Raw genomic sequence first — 18,836 nt, 5'->3', positions numbered from 1 at the left:
CACAATGCAGGCATGTCTGTCTCCGGCTCGGATTGAGTAGATCCTCACGGCAATCAAGAGAGTGATAGAAGTCCAGTCATTTACTGTGAAACAGTTCCAGAAACTGTTGGGTCTGATGGCAACTGCATCCAGGGTGATACCTTTTGGCCTGCTGTACATGAGACCCTTGCAGGGGTGGCTCAGGACCAAAGGGTTTTCCCCAAGGGGCAACCTGCTTCACATGATCAAGGTCACGCGGCAATGCTTACGTGCCTTATACATGTGGAAGAAACCTTGGTTCGTGTCACAAGGCCCCATGTTGGGGGTACTCCATGTCATCGCGTAATGCTAATGACGGACACCTCCCTCACAGGTTGGGGAACGGTCATGGGTGGCCGCTCTGCCCAGGGTCTGTGGAAAGGTCCCCATCTCATGTGGCACATTAACTGCCTGAAGATGCTGGTCTTGTTTCGTGCATTGAAGCAATTTCTCCCAGACCTGAGAGGCCATCATGTGATAGTTTGCACAGACAACAGATCATTGGTCTCAGACATCAACTGCCAGGGGGTCTGCACAGATCCTTCTGTGGGCCCTGGGGAAACTGCTTTCCCTGAGGGAAGTGTACATTCCTGGGCACCTCAGTCAGGGAGCAGACATCCTGTTGAGGCAGGGGCTGAGGCCTGGGGAATGGAAGCTCCACACTGAGGTGGTGGAGCAGATTTGACAGAAGTTTGGTAGAGCCCCGGTAGACGTGTTTGCATCTTGAGAGACCTCACAATGTCCCCTGTGGTTCTCCCTCACACATCCGGCTCAGCTGGGGCTGGATGCCATTGGGTGGTTGTTCTGCATGCTTAGTAAACAAACTCCGGTTAGTCCAGAATGCAGCAGCTAGAGTTCTTACTAGAACCAGGAAGTATGACCATATTAGCCTGGTCCTGTCAACACTGCACTGGCTCCCTATCAAACATCATATAGATTTTAAAATCTTGCTTATTACTTATAAAGCCCTGAATGGTTTAGCACCTCAGTATTTGAATGAGCTCTTGTTACATTATAGTCTTCCACGTCCGCTGTGTTCTCAAAACTCTGGCAATTTGATAATACCTAGAATATCAAAGTCAACTGCGGGCGGCAGATCCTTTTCCTATTTAGCACCTAAACTCTGGAATAACCTACCTAACATTGTTCAGGAGGCAGACACACTCTTGAAGTTTAAATCTAGATTAAAGACCTATCTCTTTAACCTGGCTTACACATAACACACTAATATGCTTCTAATATCCAAATCCGTTAAAGGATTTTTAGGCTGCATTAATTAGGTAAACCGAAACCGGGAACACTTCCCATAACACCTGATGTACTTGTTACATCACTAGAAGAATGGCATCTACGATAATATTAGTCTGTTTCTCTCTTATTCCGAGGTCACCGTAGCCACCAGATCCAGTCTGTATCCAAGACAGTGGGTCACTGCAGTCACCCGGATCCAGTACATATCCAGCCCAGATGGTGGATCAGCACCTAGAAAGGACCTCTACAGCCCTGAAAGACAGTGGAGACCAGGACAACTAGAGCACCAGAGACAGATCCCCTGTAAAGACCTTGTCTCAGACGACCACCGGGACAAGACCACAGGAAACAGATGATTCTTCTGCACAATCTGAATTTGCTGCAGCCTGGAATTGAACTGCTGGTTTCGTCTGGTCAGAGGAGAACTGGCCCCCCGACTGAGCCTGGTTTCTCCCAAGGTTTTTTCTCCATTCTGTCACCGATGGAGTTTTGGTTCCTTGCCGCTGTCGCCTCTGGCTTGCTTAGTTGGGGACACTTCTTTACAGTGATATCGTTGACTTGATTGCAAATTATTGCACAGATGCTATTTAAATTGGACTGAGCTGCATGATGACATCACTGAATTCAATGATGAACTGCCTTTAACTGTCATTTTGCATTATTGACACACTGTTTTCCAACTGTGAACTGCCCTTTAATTTTTTCCTAATTAATGTTCAGTTGCTTTGACGCAATCTGTTTTGTTTAAAGGATAACGTCAGCTGCTAGTAGCCTCATTCCGACCGCCCCGCTCACAGTACTCCTGCATAGAGTTCACCAGGACGGGGTTCGTCTCCTGTTTGTAGCCCCCTACTGGCCGGGGCAGCCATGGTTTGCAGACCTGGTAGCCCTGATCGATGACTCTACATAGGAGATTCCCGTCCAGCGGGATCTCCTCTCTCAGGTGGGAGGCACCATCTTTCACCCCTGCCTGAAGTTGTGGAAGGTGTGGGTGTGGCCCCTGAGGGGACACAGCTCTTCACATCTTGTCTCTCAGCTGAGGTTGTTGAGACCATCCTCCAGTCCAGAGCTCCCTCTACAAGGAAATTGTACACTGCTAAGTGGCATCTATTCACTTCATGGTGTGACAGCCATCAGTTAGACCCAGTCAATTGTCCTGTTGGACCAGTGCTGGAATTTCTGATATATACACAACATTTTTACCAGCGCTCCACTCCAGCTGCCAGTAACAGCGTCCACACACTCTCTCTACAAAAGACCTGAGGCCAACAATCAAATCTGTCTGAATTATCAGGATACGACTGGACTGTGTCAGTAAAAGTAATCACTCTGTTTCTCTCAGAAAGATGGAGTCCTTGTGTCATTATGTACGGATAAGTACTCTGGAGGGATGTTCTGATGTAAACTATGGCAAAATTTAAATGAAAGTTACTGTATTGAACAGTATGCCATATGCTTATGTATGCCATATATCCATTTCAAAGGTACAAAATTACTGTATGTGGGATATTGATTGAAAGAGACTGGGTAGAATTCACAGTTATACTTTTACTAGTGGTCTGATCAAAAAAAAAAAAGAAAAAAAAAAACCTTTACAATGTTATTGTGATATAGAAAAGGAACAAGAAATATGGGCACAAAGATAAAAAAATAAATAAATAAGTCCACTGTCAGAATTTGTAACTCTTCTTTTGTGCTCTGTCTATACAGTATATGCTTTCCTACTGAAGATTCATGAGATGAACCTTTGAGCTATTTCAGAGAAATGGGGTCCCACTTTATATTAAGTGGCCTTAAATACAATGTACTTACATTTAAATTAATATATTGGTACAATGCACTTATTGTGTACATACATGTTTTTAAATTGTGCTTATATTTTAAAAATACCTGCATGTAATAACATCTGTAATTAATTTCTGTAATTACATTTATAATAACACTGTTGACCCATCCCTTACAACTTAACCCACCCTTAATCCTACCTATACCACCAAATCTGTCCCTAACTTACTCGTATCCCACCTCAATAGCAGCAAACATGTTTTGCAATACACTATGAACACATTAAGTACAGTGTACTTATTTTTTGATGTAAGTACATAGTAGTTAAGGCCACTTAATATAAAGTGCGACCAGAAATGGTTTATCATTGGTTGATCTACATTCTCTTCATTAGTCAAGATTCACTTGCACAATTCATGCCAAATTTACAAAAAGTATAATACTTATGTCTAGAAAAATATATATGTACGTATAAAAAACAAAAAAAATGTGCTTGGCAGTTTGACAACTAGATGAACCATTTTGCATTTAATGACTTATACGATGAACTAAAGACTAGATGCTATTGCACAAAAAAAAAACTATATAATACATTTTGAGCAACATGACATTAGCAACTGACAATGTAGGAAACCACAGATAAATGTGCATAATCAATTGCATGAATGTACAAAAGCAATCACAACTTGTTCAAAAGAATGAGAAACTGGTTTTATGATGTGTATAAATGACTAGATGACGTGGAGGTTGTACAAGTAGTTTTGAGAATTTCATTTCTAATTTGAGAAATGCAGTGACTGAGAAATACTGTAAGAGACATTTAAGACACAAGAAGCACGATGCCCAGTTCAAGACAGCAGTCCAAAACAGTTAATACAAAAGTTCATTTCAGGAATTAACAAATTTGCGTCGATAAGTTTGACGTACAGTACAAGTACAAAACCTACGGACAGAAAGTCCAACGTTGTGCTGAAAGATGCACAATACACACTCTTCCAGCCCAGGATGAAGTCATTATGCACATTAACAATAATTTGGGACAAATCTAATGTGATTTTATGGAAAAAGGTTTGGATTTGGATTTGGAACAGCACACTGAGTCGCCGTGGACAGTCTGTTAAACTGAAGTATAAAGCAACTGTTAGCTATAATAACCACAAAATAAAAACATAACTGAAATAAGTGCATGCGGTTTATGCACATGAAAGTTGTGTTGTTGCAACAGTAAATTTTCTTTCAGAATCATTCTGGGTCCAATGTGATTAATATCCAAATAAAGTTATGTGTGCCCCCCAACCCCAACCCCACCTCCCCCCCTCCCCCCCCCACTCCCCAAAAAATGCTTTTGTTCCCCTTGTATATATTGAAATATGTTAATGTATGTTGAAAGCTCCTTTGAGTTATGCTATGTTTCTTTCTGTTGTTTCAAAATTTAAAGCACAATCACTTTCCCTTGCCAGTGAGGACTACACCAGCAGCCTTCTATCTGCAACAACAGGTGAAGTCAGAACATGAACAATTTTTACAAAAAGTTCATAACACACACAAACAAACACACACACACACACGCACACACACACACATACACACACAGTCTGTTTGGACAATAAAGAAGTTGAGAACAATTATTGTCTGTTCAAGGGTTTTTATTTATAAAAAGAGAGATGCGTAGTCCAGGCACTTGCGCAGCGCCAATTTTATGTCATCCCACTTGTGTTGGGGCACTTGATTTTTTAAGAAGTTAAAGTAAATATATTATAAAACTGCATGCTTTCAAGGATGCACATTTAATACACAATGGGCTGAGTATGAACATATAAGGTATGCAAACCTATGCCCTTGGCACTCTCATACCGTAAATCCTCTCTAAGGACATAAATAGAAGATTCATTGTGTAGTCAGCCTTATTGATTATAGTGGAACTTTGTGAGATCGAGATTAATGAGTGACAACTTTTTAGTGATTAAAAAGGAGCGCTCTTCGCACGCTGTCTAGGCAATAATGGGCTTGTTGCATATCGCCACAATCTTGGATTAAGGGTCTAGCGAGTATGGGCATAAACACTTCCGATTTTGCAAAACACCAGTGCAGAGAGCCGGAGAAATATTACCTTCTATATATATTTTACAGGATTTATAATATCACTTAAAATGCAACTAAGATCTACATAGATATTATATCTATAGCTATTACTATATCGTGTGCAGTGTGAATGCTGTAAGCTGTTAATATGGTGCTGATATAAACACATATGAAACGAGTGTCAGCAATATTTCATCAGTGTCTAGTGTTAAATTCAATTCAATTCAATTCAAGTGTATTTGTATAGCGCTTTTTACGATACAAATCATTACAAAGCAACTTTACAGAAAATTAAGTTTCTACAATATTTAGCAGTAGCTTATCAGTGGTGACTGTCATTTCATGTGCATATAGCAGAAATGTTCAGAAAAATCAATAAAAAAGACGTAAACAAACAGACGATTAACACATTCGATGTTACGATTTATTGAGATTTTTGTTTGCTTATTACAGGCTAGACAATGGTGTCTCTGGGTTAGCATCATCTGAGGTCCTCTGAGGGGCTGGCATCATCTCTTCTCAGGTGTTCTGGATCCAGACTGGAGCTTGTGTAAATCCTAGTTACCACGGGATGTAAATCCCGTGGCAAAGCAGAGGAAACAAATAGAGACATAATTAGCGTAGCTGCTGTTCCAGCCAAGTAAAATTAATTCGTTTAACCCAAGCTAAAGAATAATAATGCACATTTGATCAGATATAACTGCAGTCCAAAATTATGAGATGCATTATTTGAATGCTTGGCCAAAGAGGTGTGTTTTTAATCTAGATTTAAACAGAGAGAGTGTGTCTGAACACCGAACATTATCAGGAAGGCTATTCCAGAGTTTGGGAGCCAAATGCGAAAAAGCTCTACCTCCTTAAGTGGACTTTGCTATCCTAGGTACTATCAAAAGTCCAGCATTTTGTGACCTTAGGGAGCGTGATGGGTTGTAACGTGGTAGAAGACTAGTTAGGTACGCAGGAGCTAAGCCATTAAGGGCCTTATAAGTAAGTAATAATATATTTTGTAACTGATACGGAACTTAATAGGTAGCCAGTGCAGAGACTGTAGTATTGGGGTAATATGATCATATTTTCTTGACCTGGTAAGGACTCTAGCCGCTGCATTTTGGACTACCTGTAGCTTGTTTATTGAGGATGCAGGACAACCACCTAGCAGTGCATTACAATAGTCCAGTCTAGAGGTCATGAATGCATGAACTAGCTTTTCTGCATCAGGAACAGGTAACATGTATCGTAGCTTGGCAATGTTTCTAAGATGGAAGAATGCTGTTTTTGTAACATGGGAAATATGATTTTCAAAAGACAAGTTACTGTCTAATATAACACCCAGATTTTTTTACAGTAGAGGAAAACAGTAACAGTACATCCGTCTAGTTGCAAATTGTAATCTACGAGATTCTGTGTAATGTTTTCTGGTCCAATAAGTAATATCTCTGTCTTATCTGAATTTAATAGGAGAAAGAATATTGGTCATCCAATCTTTTACATTTTTAACACACTCTATTAGCTTAGATAATTTAGAAGTTTCACCTGGTCTTGTTGAGATATATAGTTGAGTATCATCAGCATAACAGTGGAAACTAATCCCGCATTTTCTAATGATATTGCCAAGGGGCAACATGTATATTGAAAATAGCAGAGGACCTAGGACAGATCCTTGTGGGCACTCCATATTTTACTGGTGATAAATGAGATGACCCCCCATTTAGATAAACAAAGTGGTAGCGATCGGACAGGTAGGATCTAAACCATCTTAAAGCCTGCCCTTGGATACCTGTATAGTTTTGTAATCTATCTATGAGTATGTCGTGATCTATGGTGTCAAACGCAGCACTAAGATCAAGTAAAACTAGCAATGAGATGCAGCCTTGGTCTGATGCAAGAAGCAAGTCATTTGTTAATTTTAACAAGTGCAGTTTCTGTGCTATGATGGGGCCTGAAACCCGACTGAAATTCTTCATAGAGATCATTTTTTTGCAGGTAGGAGCACAATTGAGCAGACACAACTTTTTTCTAAAATTTTAGACATAAATGGAAGATTTGAAATGGGTCTGTAATTTGCCAGTTCACTAGTTGTGGTTTCTTAATAAGAGGCTTAATAACCGCCAGCTTGAATGGTTTTGGGACGTGACCCTAAAGATAACGACGAGTTAATAATATTGAGAAGCGGTTCTTCTGCTACAGGTAACAACTCTTTCAGTAATTTAGTGGGTACAGGGATCTAATAAACATGTTGTTGGTTTAGATGCAGTGATAAGTTTATTTAGCTCTTCCTGTCCTATAGTTGTAAAAGCACTGCAGTTTATCTTTGGGTGCGATAGATAAACCTAAAGTATTAGACGCTGTAGAATCTACATTTGTTATTGTATTTCTGATGTTATCTATTTTATCATTGAAGAAATTCATAAAGTCATTACTATTTAACTGTGAGGGAATATTTAGATCGGGTGGCATCTGGTTATTTGTTAATCTAGCCACTGTGCTAAATAAAAACCTTGGATTGTTTTGGTTGTTTTCTATGAGTTTGTGGATATGCTCGGCCCCCTGGCAGTTTTTAGAGCCTGTCTATAGCTGGACATACTGTTTTTCCACGCAATTCTAAAAACTTCCAAGTCTAGTTTCTCTCCATTTGCGCTCAAGACTACGAGTTTCTTTCTTGAGAGCGTGGGTATTACTGTTGTACCATGGCACAGTACGTTTTTCTCTAACCTTTTTCAATTTGATGGGGGCAACAGCTTCTAATGTATTAGAGAAGATAGTGCCCATATTGCCAGTCATTTTGTCTGGTTCATGTGTATTTATTGGGTACACAGAGCAGTTGAGATAAATCAGGCAGGTTATTTGCGAATCTGTCTTTGGTGGCTGGAACAATAGTTCTGCCCGGACGATAACGCGAAGCTATATAGTTATTATTATTAATACGCAGAATGCACGATACAAGGAAATGGTCAGTAACATCATCACTTTGAGGTACGATATCTATGTCAGTAATATCGATTCCATGCGATATAATTAAGTCTAGCGTATGATTAAAAATGATGAGTGGGCCCGGTGACATTTTGCTTTACTCCAAAACAGTTTAATAAGTTAGTAAACGCAAGTCCTAATGCATCATTTGTATTATCAATATGAATGTTAAAATCTCCGAAAATTAGCGCTTTATCAGCGGTAACCAACAGGTCTGAGAGGAAATCTCCAAATTCTTTTAGGAATTCTGTATATGGCCCTGGTGGTCTATACACAGTAGCCAGAGAAAGAGATACGATAGATTTCTTTTGCATATCTGACAGTGTAACATTATGCATAAGTATTTCAAATGATTTAAACCTGTATCCTGTTTTCTGGGTAACACTGAGAATATCACTATATATTGTTGCAACACCTCCCCCACGACCAGTCTGACGGGGCTCATGTTTATAACACCTGTTTCTCTGTCCTCTGTGCTGCAGCTGATACAGTGTCGTGGTTTTTATGTTCATCCATCGTACACAGCACACATATACACTTCTGATCAGTGCGACAGAAAACCTCAAGGAGCTTCTCATGTTTCTGGCAGATCATCTCCTGCAGTCCTCCAGTGGCTTCAATCAAACTGTGTCTCTTTCCTTTAAACAAACTCTCATGTTGTTCGAGGTGATTCTGACAGTAAGAGTTCAGACACACCAGACAGGACTTGACGACTCTGTGTTTTCTTCCAGTACAGACGTCACACTGAACATCTCCAGCTCCAGCAGGAACCACACTTTGAAGTTTAATCTTCTTCAGTTTCTCCAGCATTTCAGCAAACACCACGTTCTTAAATAAAGCAGGTCTTGGACTGAAGGTCTGTCTGCACTGAGGACAGCTGTAGACTCTCTTCTCATCCTCTTCATCCCAGCAGTCTGTAATGCAGCTCATACAGTAACTGTGTCCACACTGGATGGTCACTGGATCCTTCAGGAGATCCAGACACACTGGACACAGGAACTGCTCCACTGAAATACATGATTCTGCCATTTTCCTTCATGTGAGTGGTGATATAAAGTTGCAACATACGTTTTGGTTTCTCTACACTGATTCTTTTTGGTTCTGTGCTTGAGAGACGGGAAAAACAGGCGTGTCTGTAAAATCCCAGATAATAGAAATGTCCACTAGGTGTCAGCCTCATACAGACACTGGGAGTTGGTGCAAAATGGACTGTTAGCACAACCAAAGAGTTAAAGTTTGGCTGGTTAGCATCCTTTACTAGAATTTTATTGTAGGCTTTTTATTGTGTAAAATTCAGTATAACTTCTTGTAGAATTTATAATAAATAATATGTTAAAGGAATAGATTTTTCCCTATAGATTTATATTAGGTCTCGTACTCTATCGCATACATTGTCAGTGTCGTGCGCTTGCTTAGACCTTTGTTATGATAAACAGTAAAGTGTGTTCAGCTGAAGAGTGTAAAGACCGTGTGACCTCGTGTGAAGACCGAAGAGTGTAAAGACCATTGACTCTACCGTGCGACTCCACCGGGCAGGGACACCGGCAAGGGATGTAAGTATTGTTTTGATTAATCTTTTTTTACTTCTACTTGTTTCACTTCTATTTCAGTTTTTATAACCAATTATTACTATGTGTTTCCAGATCCCTACTATCACTACCACTCGCAAACCACGCATCACACAATGTAGGCAGCACAATCCTAACAACCTGCACACTCTGCCTATGTCTGCTAATACACTATATTTTTCTATTGGTCTCTGGAATTTCCAGTCTGCTGCAAACAAAGCCAATTTCATTACTTCTATTTCTAGAGTCATTCAAAGCTTAATCTTATGGCCCTGACAGAGACCTGGATCAAACCAGAGGACACTGCTACATCTGCAGCACTCTCCAATAATTTCTCATTTTCCCACTCCACCCGTTTGACTGGAAGAGGTGGAGGTACTGGTCTGCTCATCTCTAATTGGAAATTTAATCCTTTACCATCTTTGGGTATCAACAGCTCCTTTGAATCTCATTCAGTTACTGTTACCTACCCTCTTAAAATACATTTTGTAGTCTTCTAACTACCACCAGGACCACTAGGTAACTTTTTGGATGAATTAGATGTGCTGCTCTCAACCTTTCCTGAGGATGGTACTCCCCTAGTTATGCTTGGAGATTTCAACATCCACCTAGATAAACCTCTATCTGCTGACTTCCACACTCTGCTTGCCTCTTTTGATCTCAACCTAGTGTCAACTACTGCTACTCATAAATCAGGCAACCAACTGGACCTTATTTACACACGACACTGCTCCACTGATCATGTACTGGTTACTCCACTGCACACCTCAGATCACTTCCTCCTCACTCTTAAATTAAATTTATGCATTAACAATAATCAACTATCAAAATCTACTTACATAACATTCAGGCTATAAAATTTTACCTATCATGTGTTCCCGGGGAATCGAACCCCCAACCTTGCGCTTGTTAACGCAATGCTCTACCACTTGAGCTACAGGAGCTCTTAACCTCAACATGGTTCCTGACACATCACTTACCCCTCCACATGTCATCTTTCGACGTAACCTATGCTCACTCTCACCCTCTGCAATGGTTTCATCTTCGCTTCCTTTCCCTAAACTGTTAGCATCTTTTGATGCTAACAGTGCTACTGATACTTTCTGCTCCACCATTACATCTTGTTTAGACACTGTTTGCCCCTTCTCTTCCAGGCCAGCCCGTACCACCCCTTCTGCCCCTTGGTTATCTGATGTTCTACGCGAACATCGTTCTAAGCTTAGAGCTGCTGAAAGGTTGTGGCGCAAATCCAAAAATACTACTGAGCTTAATGTGTATCAGTCACTCCTCTCTTCCTTTTCTGCTAATGTCTCCACTGCTAAAAAGGACATACTACCATAACAAAATTAACAATTCGTCTAACTCTCGCATGCTTTTTAAAACATTTTCCTCACTCCTTAGTCCTCCTCCTCCCCCTCCTGCTTCATCTCTAATAGCTGACAACTTTGCCACGTTTTTCATTAATAAAATTAAAAACATCAGTGCACAATTTTCCACACCACAATCTATCAAGCATATCTCACCAGCAAACATACACTCATTCACATCCTTCTCTTCACTCTCTAAGGTTTACAATTAATCCAGAACGTGGCAGCAAGATTAATTTTTAATGAGCCGAAAAGAATGCACGTCACACCTCTGTTTATCAATTTGCACTGGCTACCAATAGCTGCTCGCATAAAATTCAAGGCATTGATGTTTGCATACAAAACCACCACTGGCTCTGCACCCCTTTACCTAAATTCATTACTTCAGACTTATGTGCCCTCTAGAAGTTTGCGTTCTGCAAGTGAACATCACTTGATTGTGCCATCCCAAAGAAGCACAAAGTCACTTTTACGGACTTTTAAATTAAATGTTCCCTCCTGGTGGAATGACCTCCACAACTCAATCCCAGCAGCTGAGTCCTTAGCCATCTTCAAGAATCGGCTTAAAACACATCTCTTCCATCATTATTTGACCCTCTAACTTTTGCACTCACTATTCTAATTCTATTAAAAAAATAAATAAAAAATCTAACTGCCTTTCTAATCTTTTTGTATTCTATCTATTTTCTTTTCATTTATTATACAATTATAAAAAAGACCTCTAACACTAGCTTGCTCTATTCTTTTTCTATTCTATCTGTTTTCTTTTTATTTATTATATTATTTAAAAGCCCTTACTACGTGTACTGCATTTAATGTAAATGTAAATATTACAAGGCATGTTGTAGCTATTGGTTCTAAATGTGCAGGCTGTAGTTTCTTCTTAACAAATGCTATAAAGATTAATTTCAAAAAGTCATTATTGGCCTGGTAATGATAAATAGGCTAGTCTTATTATAACAAATGCTACAGTTAAGAATTATGGTACATTTTCACAAGAGCAAGTACAAGTCAGAATCAAGAGCCATGTGTAAAATGGGTTCTATGAGTGATGGAAAAACCTGGCCTTCAGATATTCCAAGAGATGGCATAGATTCAATCATTAAGAGCCTGATGAACTGTTAGGGAGTAAGAAATAAACAATATCAATATAAGAAAACATTAAGTTAGATTGACATGGCATGCTGAATTAGAACATTCTGTCAAACTATAGCCTGTAAGTGCCTAAATAATCTAAAATACATTATATATCCTATGCAAACAAGTTATTGTTAACTATGCTGTTACTTTATTGCAGTTATGTTATCAAACAACTTTGCATGTGTAGATGATAGCACAAAAGACTATTTTACAAAAATAAATATAAAAGAAAACAAACAAATAAGTAAACCTTATGAGGGAGCATTACCCGGGACTCCACTAAACAGTTCACACTTCAATAATAAATGACAACTGTACGCGACAACAGCTGCTAGATAGATAGATAGATAGATAGATAGACAACTGTACGCGACAACAGACAGACAGCTGCTAGATAGACAGACAGATAGATAGATAGATAGATAGATAGATAGATAGATAGATAGATAGATAGATAGATAGATAGATAGATGTAACAAAGATAGTATTTACCCACCCTTAATGTACTAATAAAAAGACAGCAAATAGTGAAGACAACTTCATAATTACTGCATTGCATTAGAATGAATTACAATTGTTGCTGAATATACAAATAACAAAACTATTATAATCTGTACTTATCAAAAAATATCATAATCTTAAAACATAAAATAAATTTTGAGTGACTTTAAATTTAACATATTTATATTATCTAGAAATTCCACAATATCTATAAATTATTCCTCAGAAATTCCACAAGTCATTTCTTTCTCGCTTCTCAGCACACATAAATATATTCCCTGAAGCCGCACTCAGCAAAACAGAACTTGACCTCTACTGTAGTAGTAGAGTGTAACCCTAGCAGTTCTGGTTACTATCGCTAGAGGGCGCTATACACTTATCTAACGTTGGAAACCTACCTGTTGGTAGAAGAAGCATGTACTGCTTGTAACTCAGTTGAACCCCTCAAAAAAAAAAAAAATAAAAAAAAAATTAATAAATAAATAAAAAAAAAAAAAAAAAAAAAAAAAACTTCCCCAAAGGCAGTCACAAGTATCGCTGGTATATTTGTAGAAATAGCAAAAAATGCATTGTATGGGTCAAAATTATTGATTTTTCTTTTATGACAAAAATCATTAGGATATTAAGTAAAGATCATGTTCCATGAAGACATTTTGTAAATATATCAAAACTTAATTTTTGATTAGTAATATGCATTGCTAAGAAACTTCATTTGGACAACTTTAAAGATGATTTTCTCAATATTTAGAATTTTTTTTTTTTTTTTTTGCACCCTCAGATTCCAGATTTTCAAATAGTTGTATCTCAGCCAAATATTGTCCCCCTAACAAACAATGCAAAGCTTATTTATTCAGCTTTCAGATGATGTATAAATCTCAATTTAAAAAAAAAAAAAAAACCTTTATCACTGGTTTTGTGGTCCAGGGTCACATATGCATGAATATTATGCACTTGTTTATTTCTGCACGTTTCAGTGAAATTCACTACAATACAGTGGTAGGACAGTTGGACATGTATTGATCAGTGTGTTTGGCTAATATTGCTTTTCAGTTGTTGTTGCTGTTTTTATTTCAGAAACAAGGCATGGCTGAATTTGCATTAATTCTTGTGATTGCAAGATCACAAAACCATGGAGGGACTGCTAATAGGGAAAACCAGATTGTCGTAACCTTGGATAAGTATTGTTATGTTAACCAATTAGAAATGAGCTTTAGGGCTAAAGTCACATGCATCTCTCTACAGTAACAGCTGAAGCAGTCCCTAGATCAGTGCAGTCCTGCTCCAGGAGGCCAATATACTGCAGAGTTCAGCTCAAAACCTAATTTAACACACCGGAACCAGACATTCAACATTCTCAGCATCACTAGAAACTTTCAGACAGGTGTGCTGGGGCAAAACTAAGTTGGAGCAAAACTTTGCAGAATATTGTCTCTCTAGGAAAAGGATTGGAGATCCCTATAACTCAACTAGAACGTTTCATTCCCAGACCCTCACTGATTAACCAACATAGTGTCATGCATCGCTGGAGAAACTATGGTGAATATCTGCTTATTCACATGACACAACAGTAGATACGTTTACAATTTCCTCTCAAAAAGCAGCCTTTTGTTTCAGTTGTTTGTAGGATGTTGCACATATTTTGGTGTCCTGTCTACGACTGGAGTGGTCTGCAGAAATCTGTTTTAGATCATGTTTCAGTTATTTAGTCAAGGGATTATCGGGCTTTCTTTTCAAATTCAAATAAACCCAATCTACCTTTTTTATGTAATTGACATTAAACAATAGTTTACCTAAAATAAATTTCATAATGTTCCCATCGTCATTGTCACTGCAAACCAGAACAACAAGGCAGTGACTAACTATTGATGTTAAATTAACGTAATACTGTTTCATGAACTAAATAACAGGACCTGAACAGGGTGCGTGATTATTTTGCACACAATTTTTACACAATTGTAAAAGTTACCACTCTACACCACATGAGTTAAATAAAAAAAAATAACAGTAACCAATTGAACAATTACATTTGCAACAATAACATTTGCAGAAAGCAAAATAAGCTTAATGCAAAATAGTAAACCTAATTTAGGGATAGAAAAGACAGCACAAGAACAAACATAATATAATGTTTGAAAAGTACTGTGTAAGCTATTCACAGTTTGTGAAAATGAAAATATTAAAAACAATTAGAGAATGTTAAAAAATATTGTTAAATGCAGTTTTATTGTGTTCTCATATTTACTATTATTTTTTATTTATTTTGCATACTGTGTTATTGTAAAGTCATAATGTTAATACTGTTTTGATCTGTTTGCTATTTGCACTGAATACTGTTTACTATTTTTCATTGGTGAATTGTACTAAAACTAGTTAGGTCAGTTTAGCCCGCAAACATTATAATAATCATTCATTATAATAACAGTTCGTGCAACCCACAACAATTAAAAAATAAAGAAATAAATAAAATAAAATGTTAAAAATGTCCCTTTTACATGGAAAAGGGATTTAACACAAGCACCTTTTTAATAGTGACGATAACGAAATGCTGTCATAAAACCAAGTCAGTTTTTGTAAGGGAAGCGTCCTGTGATAGCACACATAGCGTACATCACGGAGACGTCTATTTGACATCTGCAAGATGTATTTTTTAGAGTTTTGCTCATCTGCAATAGCCTACATCTGCAAGATGACTTTTAAGAATTGCAGGGCTTAAAGTTCTCCGGCACCGTGCCGGATCTCCAGCGTGCAGTGTTTGTCTGCGGGGAAAAAAGATAGTCGTCCTACATTTAAAAACACTTGTTGATATCACATTCGAGTTCACCTACCAATGTATGAGAGGAGCACAGCTTTCACTCTCAACCAAACTAACATTACTAGTCAGTCAGAACACGAGAAGCCCATAAGCCCATAAGAGTCGCAGCTGATGAATAGTGATGGGAAGTTCAGATCATTTTACTGACTCAGACCTTTGAGTCTCGTTCAGCAAAATAAAAGAAACATCTTTTTTCGAGTCATTTCATTCATTTTAGCAAAATGTAATTCAAATTTGACATGTTACCTGGGTCTTTAGCCTATGATTAGCTCACCTCACCTCTTATCTGACAAGTCTTCGGGTTTGAGTCGTTCGTTCATCACGTGACAGACCCACATGCTAAACCTATGCAGTCTGAGCCGGAAAGAGAATTGATTAATTCATCTTTCGAGTCTTTCAAATCGCTTGTTCTTTTGTCACGTGATGTGACAGCATTGGATAGAGAAATTAATTTCCTTACAAACGGGTGCATAGTTATTATTATTATTATTATTATTATTATTGTTATTATTATTATTATTATTATTATTATCATCATTATAATAATTATTATTTACTCTTACAGTTACGTGATACGTTTCTGGTCTCAAATTGTAGCTTTTTATTTCTTACAGTTTATAAATGTGTGAATTTCTGTCATGATGGTTCTTTTCCATAACACTGAATGTATTAACAAATGTAATAAAGAGTTGGTTATTATTAAGTCTCTTTCCAGCTCAGACTGCATAGGTTTAGCTTATGGGGCTGTCACGTGATGAACGAACGACTCGAAAAACCCGAAGACTCGAAACAGGTGAACTAATTTCAGTACAGAACCCATAGGAAGTTCACTCCCCGAGAGACTCGTTCGTACCGAGTCACGTTAAAGATTCGTTCAAAATGAATGAATCGTTCAAGAACGACCCATCACTACTGATGAATGTAAAAGAAGCCTGTGTCTCCAGCACGACACATTGAAAAAAGCTGCGAGGGCGCAATGGTCAAAGATTTCCATCTAGCATCATATTTACATAGGAAAGCTATTAATAAAGCAGCAGAGCTTTGTAAACAGCTCAGAGTTATCAGGTCATCTTCATAAGAACGATAAGATTGGCAGAACGAATTTACCGATATTTGAAAAGGTCCTGTTCACACATGTTCTCTTACTCTTATAATTTACCAGTAAAGACTGGATGTGTGAAAGGGGCTAAACTCTTCCTCTGCATATGCGGTGAGTTTGGGTTGCTTAACATTCATCCTGGAAAACTCACTTGATTTGTAATGTAATTCATTTAAACCAATGAAAACACAGGAGAATTCATCAACACATTTTTAAATATGCCATTTATTGTACATCGCGATTTCAGAATAAAAGTTTCTTACTTTGCATGTGGCCAAATATTAAAATGAAATGGGTTTAAATGTTGTTGAATCACATGTAACATGACCAGGGGTGCGTTTCACAAAACCATAGTTGCTAACTAAGTTAGCTACTTTGGTGGTTGCAATGCAATTTCCCATTGCCAACCAACTAAGTTGCTAACAGGTTAGCAACTATGGTTTTGGGAAACGCACCCCAGGCCGATGGCGCTCTCTGCAGGTACTTGTTATAATATAGGAATATTACATTGTGTATTTAATAGTGTTGTTCAATAAAACCATGTGCTTGGTTTTGATGCTTTATTTGAGGCCAGTTATTATTGTTACTTTGTATATAAATATAGTCATATTAAAGCCTGGTTTCCCACTTATTTCTATTTGTATTACTAAAAAACATCAGATTACTCACTTGTCAAAATAATCAGTAGATTACTTGATTAGCAAAATAATAATTAGCTAGTTAAGCTCTAGATTAGTTAAAACATTTCAAAATAAAACTCCATTGTTTTACTTTTTGTGATTAAAATATATATATATTGTAATTTGAAAAGTTCTTAAAGTATTAAAACATTCTCGTTCTAGTGAACTAAGTATCTGCATTTTGTCTCACCTTGTGAGCTAAGAGTATTTTCACACCCCTAGTGTCTATGAGCGTGATAAAGCTCATAATTATCCAAGTGTATGACATTCTTCAGGTTAAATCATATATTCATGAAAACAAAAAACAAAAAAAAAAACACTCTGATTAAGGAAAGCGATAAATTTGCCATAGTATCCCCTCACAGTTATTGCATTCTTTCCATGTGCTGCACTTTATTTGTACCATTTTGTTTTATTAGTTTATTTATTCGAATTTGAAAGATAATAGCAGTATTGATTGATTAGTGAAATCCGATTTTAGTCCTTGAAAGCCAAAAAAAAAAAAAAAAAAAAAAAAAAAAATAGTGCGAGTCCTTGAACGTCCTGGAATTTTATTTTGCAGTATCTGTACGAACCCTGTTTAAGTTACCAGTTCTTCGACCATTTTAATGTTTTTGATGTTGAACTGAACTGTAGTTTTCTGTAGTAAACTGTCTTTGTATATTTCCTATTTTATATTCATTTCCTAGTATTTGATTTACCATTATTTCTTTTGAACAAAACAATTTCAGAAATGTCATGTTTTAGATTGTAGGTCATCTTGTACCCTGTCAAGGACAAAGCTAACCAGCAAAACTTGATATCAAAAGCGTCCTAAATGTTACACGTGTTTGCATCATATTGTAGTGAGTAACTTTCTTGGTATTGCTGTTTCAAATAACCCTCCATAATCTGTAGTCTGAGACTGTCAAAGGCTAATGGCAATGGCAGATACGTTAGTTAGTTTCAAGGAAAATCATTTTCTTTTTTTGTTTGCCAAATAACCCTGTGTATGTGTCCGCCCCCGCGACCCCCGAGCCCCGGAAAAAACGGTCAGGCTCAGGGCTTTTTGTTTCTTCCTCTTCTTCTTCTTCTTCTTTTTTTTTTTTTTTTTTTTTTTTTTTTTTTCCCTTTAACCTCTGGAATTGCATTTAAGCATCTGCTTTGTACAATCATCTGAGAGACGTCTTTAAGATACATTCTAAATGATAAACATTTTAATGACATTTTCTTTCTCTCGACATTTGTAATGAACGTCCTAGACGTAGTCTACGTGTGCTACGATGTTGTGTAAAGCTTCACTTATGACTCTACAACTAAGCAACTGCAGAACGGTGTCTTTTATTTTAATTTCTAATTTGTGCATTTGAGATATGCTTTCTACAGCATCACATGCAGTCGGTTTAATATCACTCCATGAATTAGGCTTCACTCTTTATTTTGATGCGCTTCTCGTTACCGGTTTGATCATTTATTTTGCCAGTATTAAATCGGTGTGTGGCTGAAATGTTGTCCGAAGAGAGCGATATTTCGGCAGAAACAGCTGGCATGTGAGACATTCTTTATCAAAATCGGGTTGTTCTG

At 37.7% G+C, this 18,836-nt stretch overlaps 1 protein-coding gene across 1 annotated transcript; it reads right to left on the bottom strand.

Annotated features, from left to right (window-relative positions):
* Nucleotides 1–2,026: 2,026 nt before the first annotated feature.
* On the bottom strand, nt 2,027–9,136 carry LOC122136384 (E3 ubiquitin/ISG15 ligase TRIM25-like). Its single transcript, XM_042719325.1, has 3 exons — nt 8,586–9,136; nt 4,901–4,920; nt 2,027–2,269 (listed from the first exon to the last, which is right to left on the bottom strand). Exons 1-3 carry the CDS (start codon nt 9,133–9,135, stop codon nt 2,027–2,029), a joined length of 813 nt encoding a protein of 270 aa, XP_042575259.1. The 5' UTR covers nt 9,136.
* Between the last annotated feature and the right edge of the window lie 9,700 nt (nt 9,137–18,836).

Source organism: Cyprinus carpio, chromosome B2, assembly GCF_018340385.1.
Source record: "Cyprinus carpio isolate SPL01 chromosome B2, ASM1834038v1, whole genome shotgun sequence".
Classification (NCBI taxonomy): domain Eukaryota; kingdom Metazoa; phylum Chordata; class Actinopteri; order Cypriniformes; family Cyprinidae; genus Cyprinus; species Cyprinus carpio.
Note: the sequence above shows the minus strand (reverse complement) of the source record. Positions and strands in the feature narration are given on the sequence as shown.

Coding starts and splice junctions, on each gene's coding strand:
- LOC122136384 (XM_042719325.1), bottom strand. CDS start 9,135: ATGGCAGAATCATGTATTTCAGTGGAGCAGTTCCTGTGTCCAGTGTGT. Junction 4,921..8,585: donor CCACGACACTGTATCAGCTG/CAGCACAGAGGA, acceptor TTATGTCCTTAG/AGAGGATTTACGGTATGAGA. Junction 2,270..4,900: donor AGAGGATTTACGGTATGAGA/GTGCCAAGGGCA, acceptor GTGTCCCCTCAG/GGGCCACACCCACACCTTCC.